Raw genomic sequence first — 26,779 nt, 5'->3', positions numbered from 1 at the left:
ATTGACGTAGTAATAGAATACAAAAGAGTAGCTATAATGTGCGATTGCCATGCAGAGTGTAAAATAAATTCGTAAATAGTTTAAAACTTTATAAAAATTGAACGAATTTGTGTATTTGAATGCTATTTGACAAAGCGTTGTTCTCAGAAATAGAAATTGTATTTGTTACAGAACAAAATTTAGTTCAAAGTTTTATTAATAGATGGCGATGCACTAATAAGAATAACTTGAAAATATGCAAATGGGAGTCCTATAAAATTAAGGGTGTGTATGATTAACAGGCCATTTCTGAATTATCCAGGTTACTGGCACCTACATAGGGGTTTCATTTTGATGACGTTGATGTATGAAGCACATTGGTGAAGTACCTCGGCGAAGCTTTACGAACGTCTTGGACTCGGAAGATATTGCAGAAAAGTTGAGATCAAGGGTTCTGTGGATGGCTTTCGCGCAACATCCTCAATCCACGAAAAATTTATTCACTTTTCCCCACTCGTGAGGTTAACTTTTGTTGCAAATCTCATTCTAATATACCAATTTTGTACATTTTTATGAATTTTTTAACTTTAAGAATTTATGGATTACCCTGTATATGTATGTATATATAATACGTTTATTTTTTGTTAAATAAATTATTCAATTTTTATTTAACTGATAAATTTATTTTTTTATGAATGTAAAAGAAAAGAAAAAAAAATAAAGCATATGCCACAGAAAAATGCGATATATACAGGGTGTTCAAAAATAACCATCGGATTTTTAAAAAATATAACTTCAAACATATAAATTGTACTATTTAATAGTAAACGGGACATGAAGAATAAGAAGCAAAGGCAAATTTTTATATACCCACATATATTAAATATTCCAAAAGTGTTTTGTGTTTTGTAATATTTATTTATTTGCCAATCTCAACAGGCTCAGCCCAATTACAGAGATAGGAGACTACCACGGACATAAAAATACAAAAAAAGTAAAGTAATGGAAATATTAAAATATAGTAAAAAATAATAATAGTAATTCGTTAAATTTACACGCTAAAAACTAAATCATCAAACAAACACAAAATACAGAAATGTATATACACAATGGGTGTAAACACAAATCGAGAATTCGATATAACGAAGACATATCACAACCAAGTCTACCAAAATTAAAAAACCGAAAGTAGATAAATTATAAAAATGCGAAATACAAAGATATGTAAACAGAAGGAAATTAATATGAAAAACAAGAGAGGAAAAAGAATTGTGATACCAAAGCACTCTTAGAGATAGAAACATAATGAGAAATATGTACAGTGCGATAGTGGAATAAGGCGACATCTTCATCGCTTGTTTCAGTGCAACAAGCGTACAGGAGAAAACATGTAGCACAGTCGTCGTCCATCCTTAATGGGTCTCCTGATCTTATACTTTGCTTTTGATGTTTTCATTTGGGGTTTCATGAAAGACGCTGCGAACGTATATTCACAGATAGCTACTTTGAATGAGTTCAAGATCCCGAATTACCACCACTTTTACGAACATTAATACTGACATGCTGTATCGGGGGTGAATTTGACTACAGTATAGGTTTGTATGGCGTAATAAAAGGACACACGCAGCGGCACTTATAAGTAGTGAAAAAAAAAACTTGAAATGTCTCTGTGTTGTTTACGAGGAATTAATCCATCTTACTATTTTTAATACTTTTTCAAATATGTTATTTGAAAAAGTAATATTTTTCAAATAATTATTTGAAATATATTCAAATAATTGAATATATTCAATTATATATAATATATAATATTTATATATTCCGATATTATTTTATTATATCGGAATAAATATTAATTACTTCCGGTATTAGTTAGAATAAAATAGTCTAACTAATTCGATGATTATTTTTGAATCACGTGGTATATTAAAAAAATTAAAAATGTTGATTATTTTTAATTTTAATTTTAATATATGATGGTATATAGATAGATATGATATATTTTTCTTGATTTGGAAAATTAGAATTTTGAATTGGAAAATCAGAAAAAATATTTTATAGATTTCAATATATCAAAATAATGACTAACAGGTATAACAATGTACTCACCCGAAATTCACTATGATAAAAATATTTTGCGAAAAATACAAAACAATAATATTGAAGATTATGAGATATTTATAATTGGTAAAATATTTTTACCCAAATCTACTTTACATTTTATTAATATGAAAAAAAACCCAAAATTATAAAAATATATGTATAATTTTTTTGTGAAGTGTTTTTTTGAAAAGCTATATTGCGAAATATTCTCGAATACATATTAATTTTTGATCAAAAATATTAAGTCCCATTAAAAACCTCAACGTTATTCCAGAAATCTTCACAAAAGAAAATATTTCCATACTAAGAAAATTATCAAGCTAGAAATTCCTTGTTTCAAAAATTATTTCAAAAAATATGAACACATATTTCCATCAGATATGTAAAATATTCATTTTTCCTACATATTTCTGAACATTCATGTACACCAGTTTTCCATTCCTTTGGCTTTCCTAGAAAATTTACTTGATTCAAATCTGATTTCCGTAACAAGATTCCAGATATTTCCTGGAGCAATACTTTTGTCATGTAGCATGCCAAAACCAATTTCACATGTCTTAATCTTTTTCTTTCTTATTTTCATCATTCCTTCGAGTCATTCTTATGAGTTCTCGTTTCATGTGCTGCTCTAGAAAGAAAGCAAGGGAAAATAAAATCGATTTCGAAATCTTCCGTCACAGGCCTTCTCTCAATTTCCCCTTTACATTTTATTTCACTGGAATTCTATATCGGTTTACGATTTTCTGGTCGACAACACATGACACTACATGTAAAAGAACATCCGAAATAAAATAAAAATAGTTTTTATTATTGTTATTATTCGAGATGAAAGAAGTGTAGGATGTGGTATAGTCTGATTTTTCATCCGTCGTATAATTTTTTTTTTCAATTGAGAAAATCGAAATCTAATGGAGTAATATAAGCCTTGAGAGACAGACATCCCCACCACGTACAACTGTCCGTAGTGCTCCTGCATACAGGGTGCCCCGCAAGTGTTAAAGCTGCCTTTATCTCATCCACTGTCCGTCGCATACGTGTGATTCCAATTTAAAAAAATTCTCAAAACGTGTTCAAAAATTACCCTGTAACAGTTTTCAGTGATAATATAGTCACAAAATAAAAAAATATAAATTTTTAAACAGTCCCCTTTTGAGCTAAATTCCAATAAAAATGTTGTTGACCTGTCTCTCCTCCTGATGCTAACATAAGAAAATTTTAACTTTCCAACTGCAATATTCGCAGATATATTCGAATTCAAATATCGAAGAAAAGTTATGAAAGAACAGCGAAAACTAACGGACACAACGACCCTTTCTCTTATTTATGGTGTCCTTTCCCAACTTTTATTTATGCAATATTATTGGCCCAAGGCCTTTACAAGAGGACGCGTAGAAGGGAGCTTGTTCCATTCAACTATGGTATTGGGAAAGAAAATTAATTTAAAACAATCTGTAGAGAGGCAAAAATTGGTTTTAATTTTTTGGTGTGGTCAAGTATATTGGAAGCATGGGAAGGCTTAGTCAGAATACCGGACGTATCGAAATTTAAATGACCGTGAATAATATTGTAAATTATGGCTTAGCGGGAGATAAGTCAGTGAGTAGCGAGTGGGTGGAGAGTAAGTTCGAGTTTAAGAGTACGTTTTCTTTTCTCCGATTTGTGAATTCGAATATCTTAGCGAATTGCACTTAGAAACATGGATTTTTTGTCTGTTGGCCTCAGGACATACAGATCAACAACTTTCTAATTGGAAGTTTGAGGACACGGGGAACGTATAAAAATTTTGATTTTTTTTTTGTTACACAAAAAAACAACAATTTTGTTCACTCCCAAAATTGTGCGGTGTTTGGTCAGAACTGCAAAATTCCATTTTTGAGATATAAGCATTCTCATTGTCATTTAAGAGTCAAATATGAAGCATAGACACAAATTAAATGCAATTAAAAATATCATAGATCAGCATGTTGTTTAGCCATATGCACATATTTGTGCATTTACCTCACTTCTAATTAGTTATAATTAGCGAGACTTAGTTTTAGATCAAAAAGCCAAAATTTTTTGGAGATATCATGTTCTGACCAAACACCACAGAATTGTTACAGGGTAATTTTTGAACGAATTTTGAGAATTTTTTTAAATTGGAATCATACCTCTACGACGGACGGTTGATGCGTTAAAGGCCGCATTAGCGCTTTTAGGAAAGAGACCCATATATTAAATTTACGTATATATTAAACGTATGTATTAATTTTGTTTTGCAAAAGTCAGATTTATCTTGCTCAGGTGATTTCTTATTTTTGATTAATGATTACAAGCACTTTCTTACCTGATGGTGAAAATGTACGAGATTTCAGATGAGCGTTCTTAAGTTTTTACAACACAAACATAAAATCATAATTGATAATCGATTAGAATGTAACGAAATATTTCATACAAATCAGAAATGCATGATGTGTTTCCAGTAAAGGTATCGGAAATGTCAACCTTGGTTGTGGCGGCACTTCTGTTATAACGACGGAATTTCTTGGAGTGACCGGTATCGTTATAACAGAATTTGCATTTCACAGTGTACAGCAAGCGTGTACTACCTTCAGTCCGCAGGCCAAACGTGGTTCGCTGGGAGGAATCTGGATTTACGTTGTCATCTACTTCTCAAACTATGAATAAAGTTTAATGATTGGATATTTGTACTGTTGTAGGCATCATGTTCTGTGGTGAAAATGTTTAACGGGAAGGGAGGGGAATCGACTGCATTCGCTCTTCGAAGTAGGGAACCACTGAAAACTAACTTCAGAAGACCAAAAGTTATCGTGGAACAGAGAGAGGGATCGTTACAATGAACGTCGAGTTGTATAAGTGTATAATAATTGCGATACACGCAACCCTGATAGTCAATATTGATACCGTAAACGCGCGAGCTACTTTAGCACATTTATTAAACATTTCATATACACTTTCCAATAAATCCAAAATTATTGCTACTTTTAAGTTCTGATAGAAGAATTTATACGGATAGGCTATCTTATATTATGTACATCTAAATAACAATTTAACTCAAGCTTGAAAAAGAACATTTGGGCTAATATTACCCTTCTATGCCGGTAATTTTGGCCAACATCACTTTTTCCAATCTTAAAGCATTGATTGGAGAGCTTGGGTAATTCTTTTATGGGCTCAGAATAAAACTTCAATTTCTCAAAGAAAACTTATATTTCCACTTGTATCGATTATTAAAATATCAATATCTACTTCTTCTTTCAAATTTCTACTTGACAGTCTTACAAATTGACCAAAAAAGATCTCTTTTAAACGCCTTTGAACGCCGTTAGGAGTCCATAACCGCATAGTCGACGTGACTAGCAAATTCTAGCTCTTCCTCGGCACTTAAAAAAGCTTGGGATGATCTGGTTTGCTAGAAAATGCATTTGAGGAAAATGTATCTGACACTCGAAAATGTATTTTAAAAGTTATCTGTTACTTTTCTTTAGTTTATTACAACAGAGGCCTAATTGCATCTTAACAGTTTTGAAGGTGGTCATTGCTATGGTTTACATAGCTTCAAAATCCAAGCTAACGCTCGTATTTATATACCCTATTTCCAATTTGGAAACAAAAACTAGAAACAGATTATATATTTAAAAAATAATCATAATTGTTTATTATAATTATTGTTTTTTAGTGTGATGTTCACAAACAAATTCTAATGGGTTGGAAAAATACGACCTACTATGGCCCATCAACATGCGGCCAAAATAGGATGTATTTTTAAAACTACCAGAACTTATTCAACAAATGTTTTTTTTGGAAAAAAAAGAATGATTAAGAGGGTTTGTGCATGCAATTTTCCAAAAAACACATTTTCCAATTTTTAGATGTTTAAATGCTGTAAAATATTTTGTGTCGAACTGTATTTTTGTTCTGAAGCAACTTTGTTCTGTTTGTGAAGTTTTTGTTCTACCTGCATTAAAAATGTTTTTTAAATATTTTAATATAAACTACTGGCAGGCGTTATATATGCTCTTGTTTTACACTAAAATGCTCTTTTCTCAAAACTAAGTTTTTTGTTAGATAAGGAACATTTTTTCGAACACCACTCATTCAAATGTCTTGTAACTTTGTGTGCCCCTCAACACTATGGTGTTGTATATTTGTATTTATTCATTGTGTTCTTTTTTTCATTTTTTGTGCTACAATATTTTGTATATATGAAATTCCAAGTACGTACATTTAATTTCGCTTAATAAATTTCCGACACTATCTCGCCCCTTGACAGGTTCAATTTCTAAAATTGGCTAAAGCCGATCGAGTCTGGAACGTGATCGGTTTGAAAGGTAGAAATTAGACTACATTTTTTTGAATTTCATTATTTTAGGTGAAAGAAGAATTCCCAATGCGAAAGTAGCCAACATTTACTGTATAAAAATCAAAAATTCCAATCAACATACATTTGGCAACATATATTGATTTGAGGATTAGACAAAGCACAGAAATTATACCAGCAACTGAAGCAATGATGTTTATAGAATCCACACGTATGTCCAGTCCCTTATTAGTACGTAAAACAAAAGCGCACACGTAATTAATACCAATGTAATGATAGTGAAAATAAATAAAAGGAACGCACATCGAGGGTGCATCTGAATGCGAAAGTCTTATTTCGAGTGCTCGCCTGTGTTTCAACAGCGATCTGGCATTCAGAATTTCCAGATCGCGAAACAGCGATAAAAATTTTCGGTTGGGTTCATCGATTAACGATTAAGGCTTTTCTATGATTTCCGTTTCGTTATCGCAGCCCATATCGAATGTCGTGCGCCGCCAGCGTCATGCGGTATCAGTTCCAAAAACCAAAACTGTGCTTTGGCCCAGAAAATAATTTCCTGTGTCCCGGAGCTTCCTTCCTTCCCCTCTTCTTTTTTTTTCCTTTTCCACATTTCCTGAATTCTAGAACCACGTTACGCCAAGCGTATGGAACCACTGTCTACATCTTTTGTTTTTATACGTCCGGGATCCCTCCTATCTTATCTTTTATAAGTTCAAAATATTATCTGACTGCGATTCTGATAATCCAGTTGCAGTATAGATTAGTTTATATTATCATCTGTTCATTCTCATTCTGTAACTGCTAATATAGTTTTATGATCATTGACGGAGGAAGTTTATTGAGTCCTTTAAACATATGCACATGGTGTTGACGGATCCGTTTGAAACGTGAATGAAAAATATATGAATATACCGTAGTTGGGGGAAAAATAAATAATTCAGACAGTTTCAAAATTGACCACAAATTCTTGCTACCAATTAAGCTGCAGTCTGGAAAATACAGTCGAATCTCGTTATAACGAGACCGGAGAATCCCAGATTTTGGCATTTTTCTCATATTAACCTATCTGGGGGGATTAGATAAGTGTTCGTTAAAACGAGATTTTCGCTGTAACGGTATTCGTTAAAACGGGATTCGACTGTATTAAGATACAATTCATTCCATATACAGGGTGTCCCTTGATTTCGAAAATAGTTTTAAAAATAATTAAAAATTAAAGAAATTTGTATACAGTATAAACTCGGACAAAATGATAAATCTCTCTACATCATAGTTTCCCAAACTTTTTTGTCTCTCATCGTCCCTTCTTCATAACTTTTTCCCCATCGCCCGCCAACGTAATCTAACCCATAGGATCCTATGTTATACTGGTAGTTTCCACCTCCCTCCTAAAACATTCCATCGCCCCCAAGTGGGCGTTAACGCCATTTTGAAATGTATATATAATCTAATGTTTCACTGCTGCCTCTCGATGCAACGGTAATCTCTCTACAACGATATTATTTCTTCTTGGTTCGCAGAGTATTGTTACATCGAGGATTTACTGCACTTGAATTCGTTTTGCGAAAGAGTTATTCTCACGTAGGGGCAAGTAAGTTTTGGACAAATATTTAATTCAATTTTCCGCCAATAGAGGTCGTTGCAGGAGAACAAATAATATAATTTCTTCAAAGAACCTTCCCTCAAGTTCGTCTGTGTTCGAAACACTGTAAAGTTTCAGCCGGTGACTCGTGAATGAGGTAAGACGACTTAACCAATAGTGTTTTATTCACCAATGCTAACGTCACAATTGAAACCTTATGTTTGGGCCACTAACGGGAAAATTCAGAAATGAGCTGTCAATCATACACCCTACATTTTATAGAACTCCGATTTGCATTATATCGAAATTTTCATGTTATGGTACTGATTTTCATAGCGTGTCGCTTTGTGCGAGATGAATTTGATGCTTTGATGCCTCCTGTGAGAATATTGCATTATCAAAGAATATAACATTTAGAAACGTGGCTTTTTTTTGGCATCAGGAGAGTTTAGGACAGCAACTTTCTAATTGGGTTCTTCAGCCCAGGATGTCCGTATAAAAAATTAACATTTTTATTTCAACAACTATACAGCTCCTTGCAACATGAATGAGATATACATCTGAGTAATCCACGATGACCATATCCACGCTGACTATCCTCGTTGTTTTGATACATTTTGTAATTGAATGTACGCCTCTAGGATCAATGATTCACTAGTAAAATCTGATATGTCTTGTTACCTGTGCACCCTATATATATATAGCCATGTATCACACGTTGGCGATGACGAAAATGTGGGTTTGGAGTCTTCCGGACCGTCTTGCATCTGCCCAACGAGATTGGATGAGGGATCTCCGGCCACTTTGGGAATTGGCCGATCCAAGCCCGAGTCATTTCTGAAAATCGGACTCCAGCCATACTTCTCTACCATTTTGCGAAATGACAACACTTTGGTCTTTTGCAGTAACGCATCCAATTCTGTTTCTATCGAAGAGTGTTGATGCATTACGTTGGAATATTTTATGAAGTGCAGCCTTTTGTGTGTGTGTAGTTGGCCTGTCTGAGATTTGATAAGAATCATGTGCTGCCATCTATCATAGCATTGGTATCGAGTGCAACTGATGGTGATGTAATTGCATTTTCAAAATAATGCGTTTTTGTAACCTGTTACTTTTTTTATTTTACAGTAATGTAAGTTATCTTTTTTCATTATTGGTCAGTTACTGAATACTGTGATATTTGTTATTTATTTTAAAGTACTTTAATTAAAATTTAAATGTAATCAATTATTTGTCCTTTATTCAATATCTCTCTACTACTAATAATTTCTACGTGCCATTTAGGATTATCCTTGATGGCCTGATCTCAATTCTTAACATTTACAATTTTGTGGGACCCTGATCAAAATTATTTGGCTACTGTGTTATCATCAACTGCATTTGTAAATTTTTAGGGAACAAATATTTTTGGTTTCTTCAGCTGCGTTAGTCTGGGTGTACACCTATTAGACACTTCATTTTTGTTCACATTGCTTTGCGTGACGCAACTTTTCGATTTGTCTGACCAACCGATGCGCGTAGATCCATACAAATCAACGCGAACAACCACGACTAAAATTGTCTAAAACTCTTTCGTTTGGCCATGTCTTACAGTTGTGTATCCAGCCTTGTGAGTCAAGAACTCTCAAAGCGAACATTTTTGAATTTGCTAGATTTGCCCATTTATCTTATCAGCGTAACATCCATTAGGATATTAGTAGGCTGATTATTTAGTGGACAGATGTCCTGACCCTTGTCCCTTATTGAATTCTTGAAGGGACACCCCACATTTGAGACTTGTCACACAGGGTGTCCCTTCTTTTTCTGAAAATTATAGTTTCACGATGACTGACTGCAATAGAATCACAAAAATCCAAACCGATTCACAAGGAGATGTTCAGGTTAGCGTAAAATCTGGATAATCAATTTCCTTCAAGAAAGCACCTTTCAGGATTCCTTGGTGCATGAGGGCAAATTTGTAAGAAAAAAAAATAATGTGGGGAAAACCCCTGAAATCAGAATTGAAAGGAACTGTTTGCAGTATTGTGTTGTGTGCTTGGGAAAACTAAAGCTTGCCAGACATTTTTTTTTTTTTTTTTTTTTTTTGCAACCGAAGGCACTACAGTCTTTACAAGAAAACTTAAAATAATTTTATAATACCCATCGGTTGCAAAAATGAGAAGTTTCACTTTTCTAGTGCTTAACTTTTTACTGTGCTTTGATTTTTTTGACAGCCTGTGAGCTTGTACACAAATTATGCAAAAATGTTAGTGAATCCAATATTTACTTGGTGAATAAACTCTAAAATGTGAAAACTCTCTCACACGCATAATCAGCATAAACCTGTACTAGCGCTACTAAACCGTATATGCGTTATTGCCATAACCCGAAGTGCGGCCAATTCGGATTTCGAATAGCAGCAATGATTCGGACTTTGGCCGCATCTTCTTGAAGTGGCCGGAGATCCCTGGCGAAAGCTCTCCCAAAGTGCTGATGTAAGACGGCTCGGTGGGAGCCAGATTCATTTTTTTTTAATCGCCAACGTGTGATACACTTCTTTATATAACAGCTATATTGTAGTAGCTCCATTTGACGAGAGAAAAGAAAATTAAATTTGAGAGAAAAACTATAAAAATAACTATACAAATACAGAGTGTTTTCTGCCAGATTTTTGAGAAAAAATCATGACTTCATCCTGACATTCTAATCTATTGCAAATTACCGAAGCCCCATATTTTCCCGTCATTTGAAACTTCATAGAAATTTTGTACTATAGTAGGCAACTTCACAAACTTTCAATTTTTTTAAATATATAATTGGCAGCTTTACTCACCTTGGACAATGTTTTCGGCCGTAACTGAGAACTTTATTTGCATCCATTTTTTTTTCTATAATTCACAATTTTACTTGCCTTTGACAATTTTGGTGACAATTGTAGATGCCTCATACGCATTCTGATTTCCCGTATTTTAGTGTAGGAAATATGGCTAGCCCATGTATTTATACTGGCATATTACGCTAATATGTATTAATACTTTTCCATCAGAACAACTTTCGCGGGACGGATAATTCAAATCTTGAACTTATGATCAAAGAATACAAAAATACTTTGCATTCTATTAAATTATTTTTCATTCACCTGATTTAACCTGCGAGAACTAATGTACTAAGTATCCAAAATTTGCAATAAACCAAGATTTGTGGTAGCCAAAAAAAAAAAAAAACACTTAAAATCCGAACTGTCTCCAACGTAGTGAGTGAAACAGAGCGTCTAAAATGCAGAGGAGGTGCGAGTTTTAAATCAGAAAATTATATCGATTTTTTTTAGTTCAGATATTCAGGAATTTTCCAAAATCTGTGGCATGGGTGGAGATACGAGGGGACGGGAGGGGGCAGCGTCAAAGCTGATTGCGCATATGTAAATTGATATCATCATCACCATCGTAACCCCCCCCCCCCAGACTTCCAAGCCCATCTCCGCCTATGATCTGTGGATGGAAATCAAAAAATACGAGCATTCGTGGTATGCCGGCTAATGCGGGGGAATACGATAACATGAATTATTCTCACTTCTGTTAAATCGTGTATCACCCAGAAGTCTTTCAAGCAGTTTGCATATTTTAACATGCTCAAAATAATTTTCGGATAAAACTCAACACCCACCAACAATGCACTACTGCTACTAGTTCCTTAACCGTACATGTACCTCGTACTCATTCCTCTTCGGAATTTCTGACGAATCGGCACATGCCGGAATGTGTGTTCTATGTGAATGTGTGGCCTTAACGTGTCTATGTTGTGGAGTTGCACTTGTTTCGTGTTCATGCTGTCATCTGTCTTCCATTTTATGAAGTAAAGATGGTAATGCTTGAATTTTCATGCTATGTCCGTAATCGTGTTGTAGGTCTGCCTTCTCTCTGCGGAGAGACTTTTTTAAATAAGAGACCGGCTCCCATTCGCGCCTCGAAGCACTGCATCAACAACGCACTGCAGCGTCTTACCAAGGTAATGTTTACGGATAGAAATATCGGTTTCGAACTGGGAATAAATACATTTATTTAAACTTCCCGTAACATTCCTCGCAAAAAACAGCCCTAAGTTATATTTTAATGATGTTCTTCAGCATGCAAAGTACTCCAGCGCTCCTTCAATGTAAGTATTTTCTAGTAAAGTGACGGATAAAGTAAAAAACAAGTTTATTATCCATTGCACAGTAAGATATATTTTGTTCTGCACTGGGTATTTGCTGTAACTATACATTCCCCCTTTCAGTTATTATATATAAACGAGTATATCTTTTCCTTTGGCATAGTTTCCGTCCATAATACCATTTCTATTGTTCTTCGTTCCACTTCTCGCTCAGACGCTCTTTGTTATCATCTCCGTGGGTGTCAAGAGTCATTATTACGGGCAAGAAAAGCATCCAAAGTAAACTGACTTCTTCTTTTTTAGAGATGTGTTACTTCTCCTACTATTTCTTTCCTTCGAGGCACTTCAAAGTAACCTAGCATAGTGACCCCTAGTAGGAGATATCCAATAAAGCGTTACAAAACTAATTGGGATTCTTTTAGGAATGGCAAAAAAACGAAAAAGAGGGAAATATTCCGAATAAGGGTGAATCGTTTCCATGAAGTGGTATAATAATATGACAATATCCCGCGCTATAGTATGACAATAGAATACAAAAGTGTTTATATTGTTTTTCATTCAAAGACTTTTTTTGCTGACTGTAATGCGTATTGAATTTGGATTAGTTGCTAAATATAATATTAATATCAGCTTTTGAATATTAAGAAAATAATAAAGACATAAATATCGGCATTTCAAAATTTATGTAAATAGTAGTTATAAACTGCTCGCAAATACAAAAAAGCGACATATTCGTAAACTTTTTGGTTACTCACTCACTGTCTTCAGCATGAATTACGCTAGTATCCATCGTTGCAAAAAAATTTATAAGGTCCTGTAATGTCTCAAAAATTATTATCTATCCGCTTGATGTCGGAAGCCAAAAAGCACCATTTATTTTATTTTCCAAGAAATTCCAGCATATGAAGCATATTTTGTCATAAGTGCTTGGTTCAATCAGTATTCATACAATTTTTACAATCTTTTCCATTATCAAAAAATTCAACACGTGAGAAATATCCTGAAAATACCAAAACTTACCCCCCCCCCCACACTAAAAGTGAAAAAGAAATCAGAAAAATGCAAAAGATGCCAAAAATGCAAATGTCACCATCCGGGTCCTGCTTATAAAACGCATCTGGTTCAAATCAATAGAAAGCTTTTTCCTTACCAGATCAACTCAATTCTTGTCCTATTTGAGCTAAAATAATTTATGAGAAATATCCGGTCAGATTATTTATTTAAAATTATTGTATGCATTATTTTCAAAATGGCCAGCTCCTATCAAACTTCAACGGAAAACGTCGGAAGATCTGGACTTCATGTACTTATACGAAATATTTATATAGTAATTAACGTACTACTAATTAAGCCGACGGAAGCTCACAAAGGACGATGCATTAGTGAGCGTACCTGCAGTCTTGAGAGGTTTCTCTCCTGTTTTGTTTCGACATCACCGAAGAAAGTCATTATACCTCAAGGAAACTCTCCCGCTGCCGGAAGTTTAGTACTCGCATGCATGCATCACATCTTGCACTCTGGCAGCCATTCTCATTCCCTCTCTGATGAGTTTACGTATATATATATACCGTACTCGCGCACAAATGCTCTCACTTTGAGTATTATCACTATATGCAGTATACATAGTAACAAAGCTTGTTAGTTATCTGAAATTCCAATGCCTTATGGAAATAGCGTTTGCACTTAGGAGCTCAAAATTGTAGCGCTTCACGTTATTTTACGGTGGAAACATCAAACGTTTTGACTTCTCAATAAATTCTATGAAATGTTTAAAAAACATTGTTTAGAAATTAATTTCCCTTATTGATTTATTTACATTTTGAGCTACGGAAACTGACGCAAGAAGTTATGAAGACTGCACCGAATTACAGTTTTAGGAACTATTCTTTGAGTTTTAACCCTATTCGCGTTTTTAAAATTTCACAGATTCGCATTATAACTATCTTGGCACGTTAACATTATGACAATAACTAACATTAACACTGTAACTATAATTAACATTGTAACTATTATTAATAATAACATTGTAACTATTATTAATAATAACATTGTAACTATTATTAATAATAACATTGTAACTATTATTAATAATAACATTGTAACTATTATTAATAATAACATTGTAACTATTATTAAAAATAACATTGTAACTATAATTAACATTAAAATAGAAATTTAATATTATGACACATTATAAACCTATTTAACATTATGAGTATCTGGCCCAGTGAAAATCACTAAACTCGCTATAAAATGCCACACCCTTTACTCAAGAATATTTTTTTCTTACAATTTTGTGCCAGTGATAACGCTTTCCAGAATCCGGGAATAGACCGGGGATGAGAAATACTGTAGCTTTCTTCATTGTTTGCATTGTACACATTTACTTATACTACGCCGAAGAGAAGCAAAATAATACTGCCCCTTTCTCTCTCCCTCACCTTCTGCTGTCAAACTTTGAACAAAAAGCTGATTCCGCTTCACTGGTGGCATCAGGTATGAGGGGAAGGGGGTAGGAAAACGTGTTCGTGAAAAAGTCTGCTTTACTGAGACCTCTGGGCTCGGCATTGCCGAAATAAAAGAGGTTTTTTGGTCGGCAAGTGAGGAAACTGGAAGTTGCTGAAATACAAGGCATAAAGTTAAATGAAATATCTCTTCTCTAACGCTGAGAGGAATAAGTGGCAGCTGTGAAATACCTACATTCAAACATTCTATTATTTGGTCTATGTAAATTTGCAGTTTTAGAAAATCATTCCGGTGATTTGAATGTTTGAATAACTCTCTAATATTTCTATGCAATTTTTAGAACGATCAAATTTTCAGTACTCTGTCTTGGTACATCTGCTGTGATTTTTATTGATTAAACAAAAGCAGAACCCATTCTAATCTTTTCATAGAGGAAACACTATATCACACTAATATCATTTAAAAATTAGGGAAACGAATTGCAATGAAACTAAATGTATAAGGAAATTGAGTTCACAGCCAATAGAGATATACTACGAAGCACTGTGCATGCATAATATTACTACAAAATCGTACATATCCATAAACACATCGTAAACATTCCTCTTCAGAATTCCTAATGATATAGTTTTATGTGCAGGGACTTTTGTGGGTATCGGCGTAGTTCAAACGTATCTTATATATTTTGAGATAGAAATAGCCAATGCCTGAAATTTTCCATGTTATGTAAGTATGGTGTTGAATATCTGCCTGTTCTCAGTGGAAAGACTTTTCAAATCAGAGATCGGCTCGCATTTGTGTTCCGAATTTGGAGAATCGCAGAAAATCAACTTCAACCGTCAATGAACGTGGATCGAACTTCGATCTGTGCGATTCAAGTCTACCACGTTGCCCACACCGCCGCGTTGTCACAAAAGTTCAGCGCCGCGAAACTTCAGCGGGAAACAATTTAGCGCAGTGATTGTGTTTTATAAATAAAAATTTCTTTCTTACTTTTTGCAGACTTAGGACTGGTATACTTTCAAAATGATTTGAAGTTATTTTGAAAATAACGTATGGCTAGAATTTTTTTTTTGGACACAAATATGTCATCGTCGTTAGAAATGTATTATCATATCATAGAAAGTAGTTACGCTTGCAGCTGAAAATTATATGCTAATCGCCGTAGAAATTCAACTGATGTTCGATTCTCGAAATTTTGAACTATTTAAAAAATTATTTTTTCAGTGTCCATAGCTCTTTTACGACGCTTAGTATTTCATTGACCGAAGATGCACCGCTGTAATTTAATTTCTGTTAGTTTCTCCTCTTTCTGCACAGAAAGAAGGAATTTCTAACATTGGGATGATGGACTTCAATACTGCTGCTGAATGAATTGAACATTGTTAGGTAGGGAATGTGAAGGAGTCAGGGTGACGAGAGAGTTGGTGAGGGGCACCCTGGGGGATTGGGTTGGCTTGGGGTGGCTTCGCTTGGCTGATACACCAGTAGGTTTTTCTGGTACGTCCGCGGTCTTATGACCACTGCACTTGAATTGCAATAGCGATATAGCCAGGACGTGCTCGGTTCATTCTGTATTCTGTTGAATGAATTATGAGAGCCCTCAATATTAGTATTGGTTTTTTTCTAAGCCGTCAATAGTGGCGTTGAATTATTCCATAATTCCATAGCAAATTTTGGATCTCTCCGACGACACTTCGTGGTGGCCTTCCGATCTAGGTGTCTTCGAAAAAATTTAGATTATCATGTAAATATTCTTCGTTGTCTCTGTAGTAGTCGTTATATAACAAATCTTCAAACTTTTCCATTTCGCTGAATTGTCACTGCGAATTTCTCGTGAATTTCTGAACTGTCGTAGATCCATCAGCTGACGTCAAGACGACTTCATAACATGAGAAGTATTCCAAATCGATTAGTAAGCCGTGGTAGATACGGAAATAAGAAGCCATTTAAAATCAGTAATGGAATGCAAGCTCCAATTTACCATCATGGCCAAAGTGTCACAATAATGTGAAAAAAAAGAACAAAAAAAAACAGCGAATGAAGACCTTTTATAAGTAAACCCGTAACCTTTCCACTGCAACACGCACCAGTTATTGGTTTCACCAAAAAATTCCAATATTAATTCATCATGTACATAATTTAATTTTCTCTCGCTTACGGTTCTGTTCGGTTTCATTAATCTACGAAAAACAATACGAGTTGGGAATACTTCTAAAAGCCTACTAATGGAAAAGCTGCATAACCTAAAAAGTGTATTGAATCCAAAAAGCTATTTACTGTCTGGAAAAGATTCCCAGAAAACGGATATTTTCAGTAATTATTTTTTTACGGCCGAATTTTTTTTCTTCTCATTTTTATTCTTGAATAAAGAAAAAATTTAAGCCTAATATACCCTGGGAATTTTTTTTCAATACAGTTTCCTAGCTTTTAGCTCTTTTTTCCCCCTCCTTTTCTCATTATTTCATATATAACTGGTTTTTTACTAGACGTTTTTGCTTAGTTTCATTGACTTAAAGGGGGTAAAAAGACTACAACAAGTCAACTGCTGTAAGCTATTATTTTATTACTTTGTAGTCAGTTCCCAGAAGAGATATAGCCCATTTATATATTATGTTTAGGAAATAGAGTGTTTTTCCGTGTACTAAATTAGAGATAGAGAAGCAATGGAGGTATAGAGAAAAAATTACTTTTCTTGCTTCGAATAATACGTTTTGTTGTTTAAAGCGTCTCAAAAACAATGTATTAAAATGCTGTTCCAAACTTAAATTCAGAGCAACGTGGATATTTTACGGGTTTCAAATTTTTTTTTAAAGTGAATAAAAAAACTAATTAACTGATATTTATTGATGGAAATTATATGTTTACAATTGTATAGGCTGTCCCAAATTGTTTGCACAGCAGATATCTCAGCAACCGGTGATTTAGAAGTATACAATTACAAAAAAAATTCACAGAATACATCCACCAGAACGGGCGTTGCATATAGGTCATTGAGTAGTTTCGGTATACTGACACTGCTCGTATCCCATAGAGACTTCATATACACGCTATATGGGCAATAGGGCGAAAAGAAAAAATTCAATAAAAATGCGTCACTTTTTAACCTCGTGGTCGAAAATTGAACTATTTTGTCATTGCATGAATCTCTCCCCCTGGTCTCACTAAGATATCTTGAAAATTTGGCTGTTTCCGTATGGATTAGTTTTTGAGAAAAACTATTCGAAGTATGGAGACTTTAATTGTAAAGACCCTGTATTTTACTATGTCATATTTGCGAGCTCAGGATGAAGTGTAGTGTCTTGTGCTGTTTCTGTGGTTACAAATTAGGGTCAGCGGATAAATTCGCCTGAGTATGTTAGCATAATTAATTATCGTATTTTTATATCGTAATCATCGATAGATTTTTTTTCTTATCTGAAGACGATGAATTGTTCCAGAATGACGATGACGAAATATATTTGCCTCAAAGTGGAAAAAATGGGTTGGAAGAGCACGAGTTACCATTTATGGTCATCTACCAAGTCCTTACCTTAATCCGATTCAGAACTTATAAAATTCTTCTCTAATAGAGAGGAGCCATTCGACTCTTCCTGGTTTCACTAAGCATGAAATAAATAATGCAATCAAGCAACTATTATATGCCATTCCGATCATCACTCCATTTGGAAAACAACTTCTGAAAGGGCCCTCAGCCAGAAGGGCTATTTCATGTCGTGACGGAGTCGGTACAAACTGACGTCCTGCATGACGTCATTGTACAAACAGAACCGAACGAGCCCGCTTTGCTGCCCTGTTGATTGCGATTCTTTGCACTGTACTGCCCATTTTACTGAATTATTTTCAAAGTTATGTTTTCGATAATTTTCATTGATATCTGTGTATTTATTGGCTAGATTCGTTCAACCATTTAAACATCCATCGGGTCCTTTCCAGTTTTTTACGTACGTTAGTTAATTGTTATTTAGTTAGTTGAAAACCAACTCGAGACTGATATTTCCAATTATATTTTGAACTTTCTAATAATTTTGATTGTCTTTTTGTTTTCAGTTGAAATTAGTACAACTTTTAAAGGATCGGATCTCGTTATTACAAGTAAAACTACAACATAAAAACATGGGAAGCAAATATGGAAAACGAAATCCTAATATAAAATGTTTGAAATTATTATTATAATTTTGAATACTGTCAAAATATATTATTACTTACCGATTATCTAGGATTTAATCCATTTCTTAGCTTATAGATTACGGAAAGATTATAAATACTTGTATACCAGTGGCACTGAAACTACACTATGAACGAGACATCACTCACATGAAAACAGTAAAATAACAACAATTCAGCACTTTTCGTGCCCTGATGTCATCAACTGAAGAAAAAAGGTTTGATCAGTAGCTCTGAGACCACGCCCACTGAGCCAAGCTTGGGAGCGCGACTTTAACGGAATGAAAACAGCCCTGACTATATAGCCCTGCCTATGAGCATAAGTAGTTAATCAGTCTTTCTCGCAATTAATTTATCCCGTTATTATCTCACTCTTTTATCGGATATTATCATTTTTAAATCAGTTCTTGCACTCATATTACGACATTAAACACAATTTTCACAACATGCAGAGTTCCGCAAAATTTTGTCGTTATAACCGAAAACTTTTGGGCGAAAAATATAATACAATGCAAAATGTGCATGAAATTGTTATAATATTATGATTGGTTACTATATAGGTGAACACATTTAATCAAAAAAAAAAAAAAAAATACGGGTCATCAGGGTTATAAATACGGGATATTGCCAATAATTGCAAAAATATAGTGATGTGTAGGTGAAATGGCCAAATATTGCTTCCAAAACCCTTGGTGAAGAAATACAGATGTGGAAAATCTTAATGATATCTATCATGGTATCATTCTTTTTCGGTTCCCCAAGGGTGACATTATTCCGAGATCCGACTGTACTACAAAAAATACTTGTTAATTCTTGTTAAAGGTAACCCAACGAAGTGTTAGGGGCGGGAGAGTTTCATTTTTCGAGACAGCGGTATATAACCAACGTATTATATTTTTATATACCCTCACGAATGCATATTACTCCATGGACACTCATTAATTCCCAGCACGTATCACGCTTCATGCAGAAGTTCACTCATCTTCCTTGAAAACGGTACCCATGAGTACCGAAACAATCGTTGGAAATTAAATTACAGACATTATTATTTACCATTTCTGCGTGAATTAACATCAAATCCATTTTGTTATGTCACTGAAAGAGTCATCTATTTATTGTCTTTCAACAAATATCATTTTTATGCTATAATTACACATTATATAAGGAAAGAAATGTATTCTAGAGTTTGCGCCTTCTTCAAATAGCAATAAAATGAATCTTTCTAAACAGAGTGATAAAAGCTAAAAAAAACACTTTTTCTGTTTTTTTTTTAAACTACTAAAACAATATTTATTCTTCTTTGTCATCTATATTTTTTTTCTTCTGAATTTCTTTCCGAAACCTTATTGAGTTTCAAAAAATCCTTTTTTTTTCCTCTTTTTCAGTCAAATTAACATATTTCGTTATCGCTTTCGTAGCAGCGAATACAATCAATATATTAGTGAAAAAAATCACTTTTTTTCCCCTAGATGTTCTTTCCAATGAAGTTTTTTTTTTCTCTCCTCGTTGAGAGAAAAATAGCAGATATTTATTTGTTTTTCCTCTTTTGAATTCAATTAATTCAAAAAATAATTATGAAACTCATCCTTTTGATGCATAAAGTGAATTTAAAAGTCTCATTGTACTTTTTTCTTCTGGGAGGAGAAAAAAAATTTTCTCTTCTCTGAGGCAAAAAAAAAAACCTTTCACTTAAGTAATTGATTTTTTTTTAAAAAAGTTATTTTTTTCTTATTGAAAAAATGTAATGTGTTGAGTGCTGATTTTGTGTATCGAATTGACTAATTATCAATTATTTTGATACATTTATCGCATTATACATATGGTAACGTATGCATGGGATTGCGAGTGCTAGTGGTGTAAGTCAAGATTTTGCTTAATTTGTACTTGGCTACATAAAATACATAAAGTAATTAAGAAGAATTACGTCAGGCCTGCAGATTACAATAATATATTTTTTCTGACACGATAGTTGCTAGTAATTTCAAATGCGAATTTCTTTGTCCTGATTTTTTTTTTTTTTTTTGTTCAAATTAACTTACACCACTTGCAGTTTCACAACCACCCCCAACAATACATTTCTTCACTTTACAAATAAATCATTTGTTCCCGCATTGAATGGAAGAAATCGGAATTATCATGTTTTCGTGCGTACATAGTCGTCAAGTATTCAAGTATTCATCAATACAAGTATTCACCTCTTTAACGTGATACTCAAGATTCGTTGAAATTTTTCATGTTACCCGATGAGCATGAAAGAAAAAGAATATTTAACATTCCATTTGTGTGAAATTTAATACATTGTAAATTTATACAAATATAATACACTTGAATTGATGAAATTTTTTTTTAAAACACGTTTTTGTTTTATAATTTTTAATTAATACGAAAAACTTACATCCCAGCAGCATTCAATCTTTTTTTTTTGGAGACGTCTGTGATAAACAACAGCTTCATTTTCTTTTGTCGTATACAGTTGCAGAAACTTTTCAATTTCATCCAAATAGTTCAAAGTGGAGGAGGCGTTCTCGTGGTCCATTAAAATGTTCCTAATCGTTTTTAAAACTTGACTTCCCGAAACAGAAAGTTTCATCGATTTCGACGCATTTTTAATTTTCATCTGTCATCAGAATTCCACGATATCTAAGTAATTAGATATGTATTTCTAAGATAGTCCTTAGATAGTATTAAGATAGTAACTTAGATAGTACTAAGATAGTTCTTGTTTTTCGCTTTCGTTTTCGATAACATTGGTTTTCGCACCATGCTGAAACTAGTTCGCGAATGTCGCCAAAGTGACACAATTTCATGCACTTCAAATCAATGGCATCGTTTCTAACAAATTCAATGAAGTTGTCAAAACATTTAATCATTTTCTGCGCGATTCCTCTTCAGTGGTGCATATTCAAACATCGGATGGTCAACTGATCGCAAATCCGTAATTTTGCCGACATCAAACATTTCATTTACGACATTCACCCAGCCCTTCACTCCCCGGAATTTTTCTACAAAGCATATTATTAATTCCGCTTGACAAATCCTTTCACGTTAATCGATCTCCCATTTAAAAGGTTAAGCGTAATTTTTAACATTATATCGGCATAGCGAATAAAGGGACCAAGAATTCTTTTCACGTTAACCGGAGTTTCGTGTTAAGCAGCGTGTTCACGTTAACGAGGTTCGACTGTATACGTTAAAAAATGTCAATTCGGATTATATCCCCGCTGCGTATTTTGTCTGTATTTTTTATTCTTATTATTTTATAGCTCAGAATATAAATAAATACCCCCAACACAAAATTTCAAACAAGGCAGCAGAAAAAAAATTCTCGTGGAAAATTTTTCACTTCTTCAAAAATACTCCCTCTGCAGCATTTGTATGTTTCTAAACGCATAAAAATCTATCTATATATATAAAATTGATTTTCTGTGTGTCTGTGTGTCTGTGTGTGTGTATGTTCTCTATACAAATCTACAATTTTAGATCGATCGTCGCCAAATTTTGCATATATACCAAATGGGACCCGACTTGAACGATAGGCTACTTTAAAATTTCGTCAGACCAGGGCAAATGCCCCAAATGGGCAAAAAACTGTCCGGCAACAATGGTTTTTGGGCCTCAACAATCACTTTCCGAACGTTTACTTTGGTTACCGTGGTTCCCTAGCAATGCGTTTCAGACGTGTATATGCCTTTACAATGGTTTGTCACTTCTTTAATCCTGTTAGTATATGTATAATAGTTTATGCCTTTATAATGGTTTGCCACATTTTCTATATACTCTCAGTAATGAGGCTTTTTGAATAGACGTCATAATCATCATCTGCATCGCTTTGAGAGTCAGGAAAAGGGTGATCCTCATAGAAATCAGTGCTAAAATTGTCGATTTTACTGTAGAAATGCGGAAATTAGTGGGATTTTCCGCCCCATCAATAATTTTAAAAATTGTATTGAATTCTCGATTTTTGAAATATTCAGTTCGCTTAGAGATATACGAAGCCCAGGAGATTAAATACGAAGTAATTAGCCAAACCTATACTTTTGAGTTGGATATTCGAGCAATATCATTGATTTCATTTATATCTTCTCAAGCATGAAAATTAATGTCTCCATATTGTCTCTTTTGATATTTATTTGCATAAATTCATGTGCGTTAGGATATTTTAAAATTAGTTATGAGCCCGTGAAAAGTGCATCGAAAACATTCCACAGCTTTAATTAAGCATTTTTGGAAGCTGGAACAGGCAGATCGGGGGGGGGGGGGATCGAAATACCTAGCGCCCCTTAAAAAAAGAAAAATATATATTCATTTCTACGTTTCTGTGTAAATCTATATTTGTTTATTTCGCGCAGGTCGCCATATTGGTTAACTTGGACACGGTTTGTATGTCCCTCAAGAAAAATAGAGTGAGATATCACGTGATCCAAAAAAGCCTCATTGAAGAAAACCCGGGCAGCGCCGGGTATTATAGCTAGTGTTTTATAAAAGAAGTAGCCTTCTCAATCTAAAGTTACACGAATCTGGATTCCAATTTAGATGTCATACTCTATAGGTACCAACGCCAAATAAAAGTTGTTTCCAAACATTTCCCTCCCCCCTATTTAGAACGCAGAACATTTAGTTTACTTACTCAGCAAATAATTGAACAATCTTCATGTACATCTTTTTAATCACGGTTGTTAACTCAAGAAAAAATTGGATATCTATTTGTCATTGTAATGTAATATATCATTTTGCCTACGCCGCTAAATGTCGATTTGTTTTTGTGTATCATCTCCATTGTTATTCCCTTTTATTTAACTCTATTGTCCCTCAAGAATGCCCCTTCCTTGCGCACGCAAGGAAGGGGAAGGAGGGGGTCGGAGTTCTAACTCCCCTCTCCCCCTTCAGCCAAGATTATAGTAATATTTTGCAGGAGAGAACGTAAAACCCCTCAAAAGGAAAACAAAATCTACATTGGCGCACGCAAGGAAGGGGAAGGAGGGGGTCGGAGTTCTAACTCCCCTCTCCCCCTTCAGCCAAGATTATAGTAATATTTTGCAGGAGAGAACGTAAAACCCCTCAAAAGGAAAACAAAATCTACATTGGCGCACGCAAGGAAGGGGAAGGAGGGGGTCGGAGTTCTAACTCCCCTCTCCCCCTTCAGCCAAGATTATAGTAATATTTTGCAGGAGAGAACGTAAAACCCCTCAAAAGGAAAACAAAATCTGAAATCCTCCCCTCGAGAATATTCTGCGTACGCCTATGGTTGTATATGTTATGATAAATGTAGTAAATCGGTTATAATGCATACTTATTAATCGTCCCGGTAAGTTTGATAAATTTATGATTTTTACCGGAGGTTATGAATAATACGCAAGCGTCGTTGGTAAATATAATAAATACTTCAAATTTATCGCCTTTATCAGTGTGTGGCGTCGCCGCCGACGTGTGGGAAAAGAAAGCCACTTCCTCAGAGCGAGGATTGATGTACGCGCTCAAAGCGCCATCAGGTGATTATTCTAGTTATTGCGCAGTTCGTTTCTCGTCATGTATATAGGATGTTGTGTGAAATAAAGTCCGTCCCTTGTGTAAGATATGTCTCTGTAACTACACGCAACCGATGCATCTCATAATTCCCGATATTGGTGACCTTGGAAAGTCTGATCATCAGTTGAGACATTATATCTAAAAAAAGAAACAGCGGACGCATCTCAACGGAAACAACACGTGCTGTTGAACATTCTCGCCCACGCAAAAGCGAAAGCATGGCGGACGTTGCAGCGGTAAAGATACCACCGTACAATTTCGCCGATCCTACACTGTGGTTCTTGATGTGCGAATCAACTTTCGAACTGGGGATTCCGAAACCGGTAACGGACAGTCGCACAAAATTCAACTACATAGTGGCCCATCTACCACCGGAAGCAGCTTCCGTCATCCGCGATGTCATCACGAATCCAACGGCAACAGATCCCTACGGACACGTGAAATCGGAATTAATCAAGCGCAGTGGTGAATCGTCACAGCAAGAGATACGGAAACTTCTCATTGGGGAGCAACTCGGTGATCGTCGTCCAAGTGAACTTTTGCGCGTCATGCGGCGTCGCGCGGAATCACACAGCGTTCCGGACGAGCTCATGTTGGAACTGTTTCTTCAGCATTTGCCAACATCTGTGCAATCTATCCTGGCTGCAGTCACACCACTAACGTTAGACAAAGCGGCCGAAATCGCCGATCGCGTCATGGACGTAGCACCACAAGCGGTAAGTGCCTGTTCTAACTCTTCCGCGAATTCCATCGAGGAACGTTTGTTGTCGGAAATCGAAAAGCTCCATGTGCGAATCGACGAGATTTCCCGAGGGCGAAGTCGTAGCCCGTACCGAAATCGCTACCCGCGACAGCGTAGCAGATCGAAAAATCGCGACGAGTGTTGGTATCATCGACGATTCGGCACCGATGCCAAGAAATGTGTCTCTCCCTGCAAATATTCGGGAAACGAACTCAGCAAAGAGTAGAGGCGACTTGCTCTTTGCCATCTACGTCACGTCGCCTGTTTGTGAAAGACATGAAAACGAATCTATCTTTCCTCGTTGATACGGGCAGTGATGTTTCGATCTTGCCGGCAAGCCTTTCTCAGCGCAAACAACGGCCTGTTCAAGCGTTCGCAGCCGCGAATTCATCATCCATCGAGGTGTACGGCCAACGTATTCTTTCCGTGGATTTCGGCTTGAGACGAAATTTTTCCTGGCCATTTTACATCGCCAATGTGTCAACTCCTATACTGGGTGCGGACTTCCTTCATTATTTCGACTTAGTCCCGGACCTTCGCAACAAGTTCCTACGTGACTTGAAAACGAAATTGAAACGTCCCGGACGCGTCTCAAACGCAACGTGCATTCATTCGGTGAAAACGATTACCGGTGACTCGGCGTATCACAAGCTGATTTCTGAATTCCCGGAGATCACTAAACTTCCTAATCCAAATGCACCAGTAAAGCACAACACCATCCATCATATATCCACAAAAGGACCGCCTGTGGTGGCGAAACCTCGTAGGTTAGCTCCAGACAGATTAAAAATAGCGAAATCGGAATTTCACAACATGCTGCAACTGGGGCATTTGAGACCTTCGAGGAGTAATTACGCCTCACCACTTCATATGGTACCAAAAAAGGGTACCTTGGAATTTCGACCGGTCGGAGATTTCCGTGCTTTAAATGCACAAACGCTAAAAGACAAATATCCCATTCCTTGCATTGCTGATTTCACTGCTGAACTGCATGGTACTAAAATTTTCAGCCATGTGGATCTCATAAAAGCCTATCATCAGATCCCAATAAATCCTGATGACATCCACAAAACAGCAATATGCACACCTTTCGGATTGTTTGAGAGCACCAGGATGCAATTCGGATTGTGCAACGCTTCTGCAACCTTCCAGCGATTCATCGATGAAGTGACCAGAGGACTTCCTGGAGTTTACGCATTCGTCGACGACATCCTGATTGCATCAAAAGATCCTGATGAACACATCCATCATCTCAAGACTCTCTTCAACAGACTTCAAGAATATGGACTCTGCGTCAACGTCTCCAAGTGCAACTTCGGTAAAGAAACCATCGACTTCCTTGGATTCCGGCTATCTACAAGCGGCATCGAACCTCTGACAGATCGAGTTCAGTGTATCTTGGATTATCCACAGCCAACGACCTTGACACAACTTCGAAGATTTCTCGGTATGTACAATTTTTATCGACGTTTCATTCCGAAAGCTGCCGATTTGTTACATCCGTTAATAAAATTTCTCGAAGGTCATAAAAATAAAAAATCACCTCGTTCTGCTCGTGCCAACGACCAACTCGCGTGGACCGATGAAGCAACAAAGTCGTTCACTTTGGCCAAAGATGCCATGGCAAATGCCACACTCCTGAGACATCCACTTCCTGGAGCTAAATTAAGTGTTTGGGTAGATGCTTCAGATGTCGCAGTGGGTGGTGCTCTCATGCAATTAGCCGACAAATGGGAACCCATCGCATTCTTCTCTATGAAATTGT

General features: G+C 35.4%; 1 protein-coding gene across 1 annotated transcript; it reads left to right on the top strand.

Annotated features, from left to right (window-relative positions):
• The first annotated feature begins 24,160 nt into the window (after positions 1-24,160).
• On the top strand, positions 24,161-25,938 carry LOC149088143 (uncharacterized). The gene has a single exon (XM_089252784.1). It carries the CDS (start codon positions 24,491-24,493, stop codon positions 25,238-25,240), a length of 750 nt encoding a protein of 249 aa, XP_089108910.1. The 5' UTR covers positions 24,161-24,490; the 3' UTR covers positions 25,241-25,938.
• The last annotated feature ends 841 nt before the right edge of the window (positions 25,939-26,779 follow it).

This window comes from Pholcus phalangioides, unplaced genomic scaffold, assembly GCF_987345545.1.
Source record: "Pholcus phalangioides strain wild (caught in Gottingen) unplaced genomic scaffold, Ppha-v1.0 ptg000003l_1, whole genome shotgun sequence".
Classification (NCBI taxonomy): domain Eukaryota; kingdom Metazoa; phylum Arthropoda; class Arachnida; order Araneae; family Pholcidae; genus Pholcus; species Pholcus phalangioides.
The sequence above is the reverse complement of the archived record's forward strand: the minus strand, read 5'-3'. Positions and strand labels throughout refer to the sequence as shown.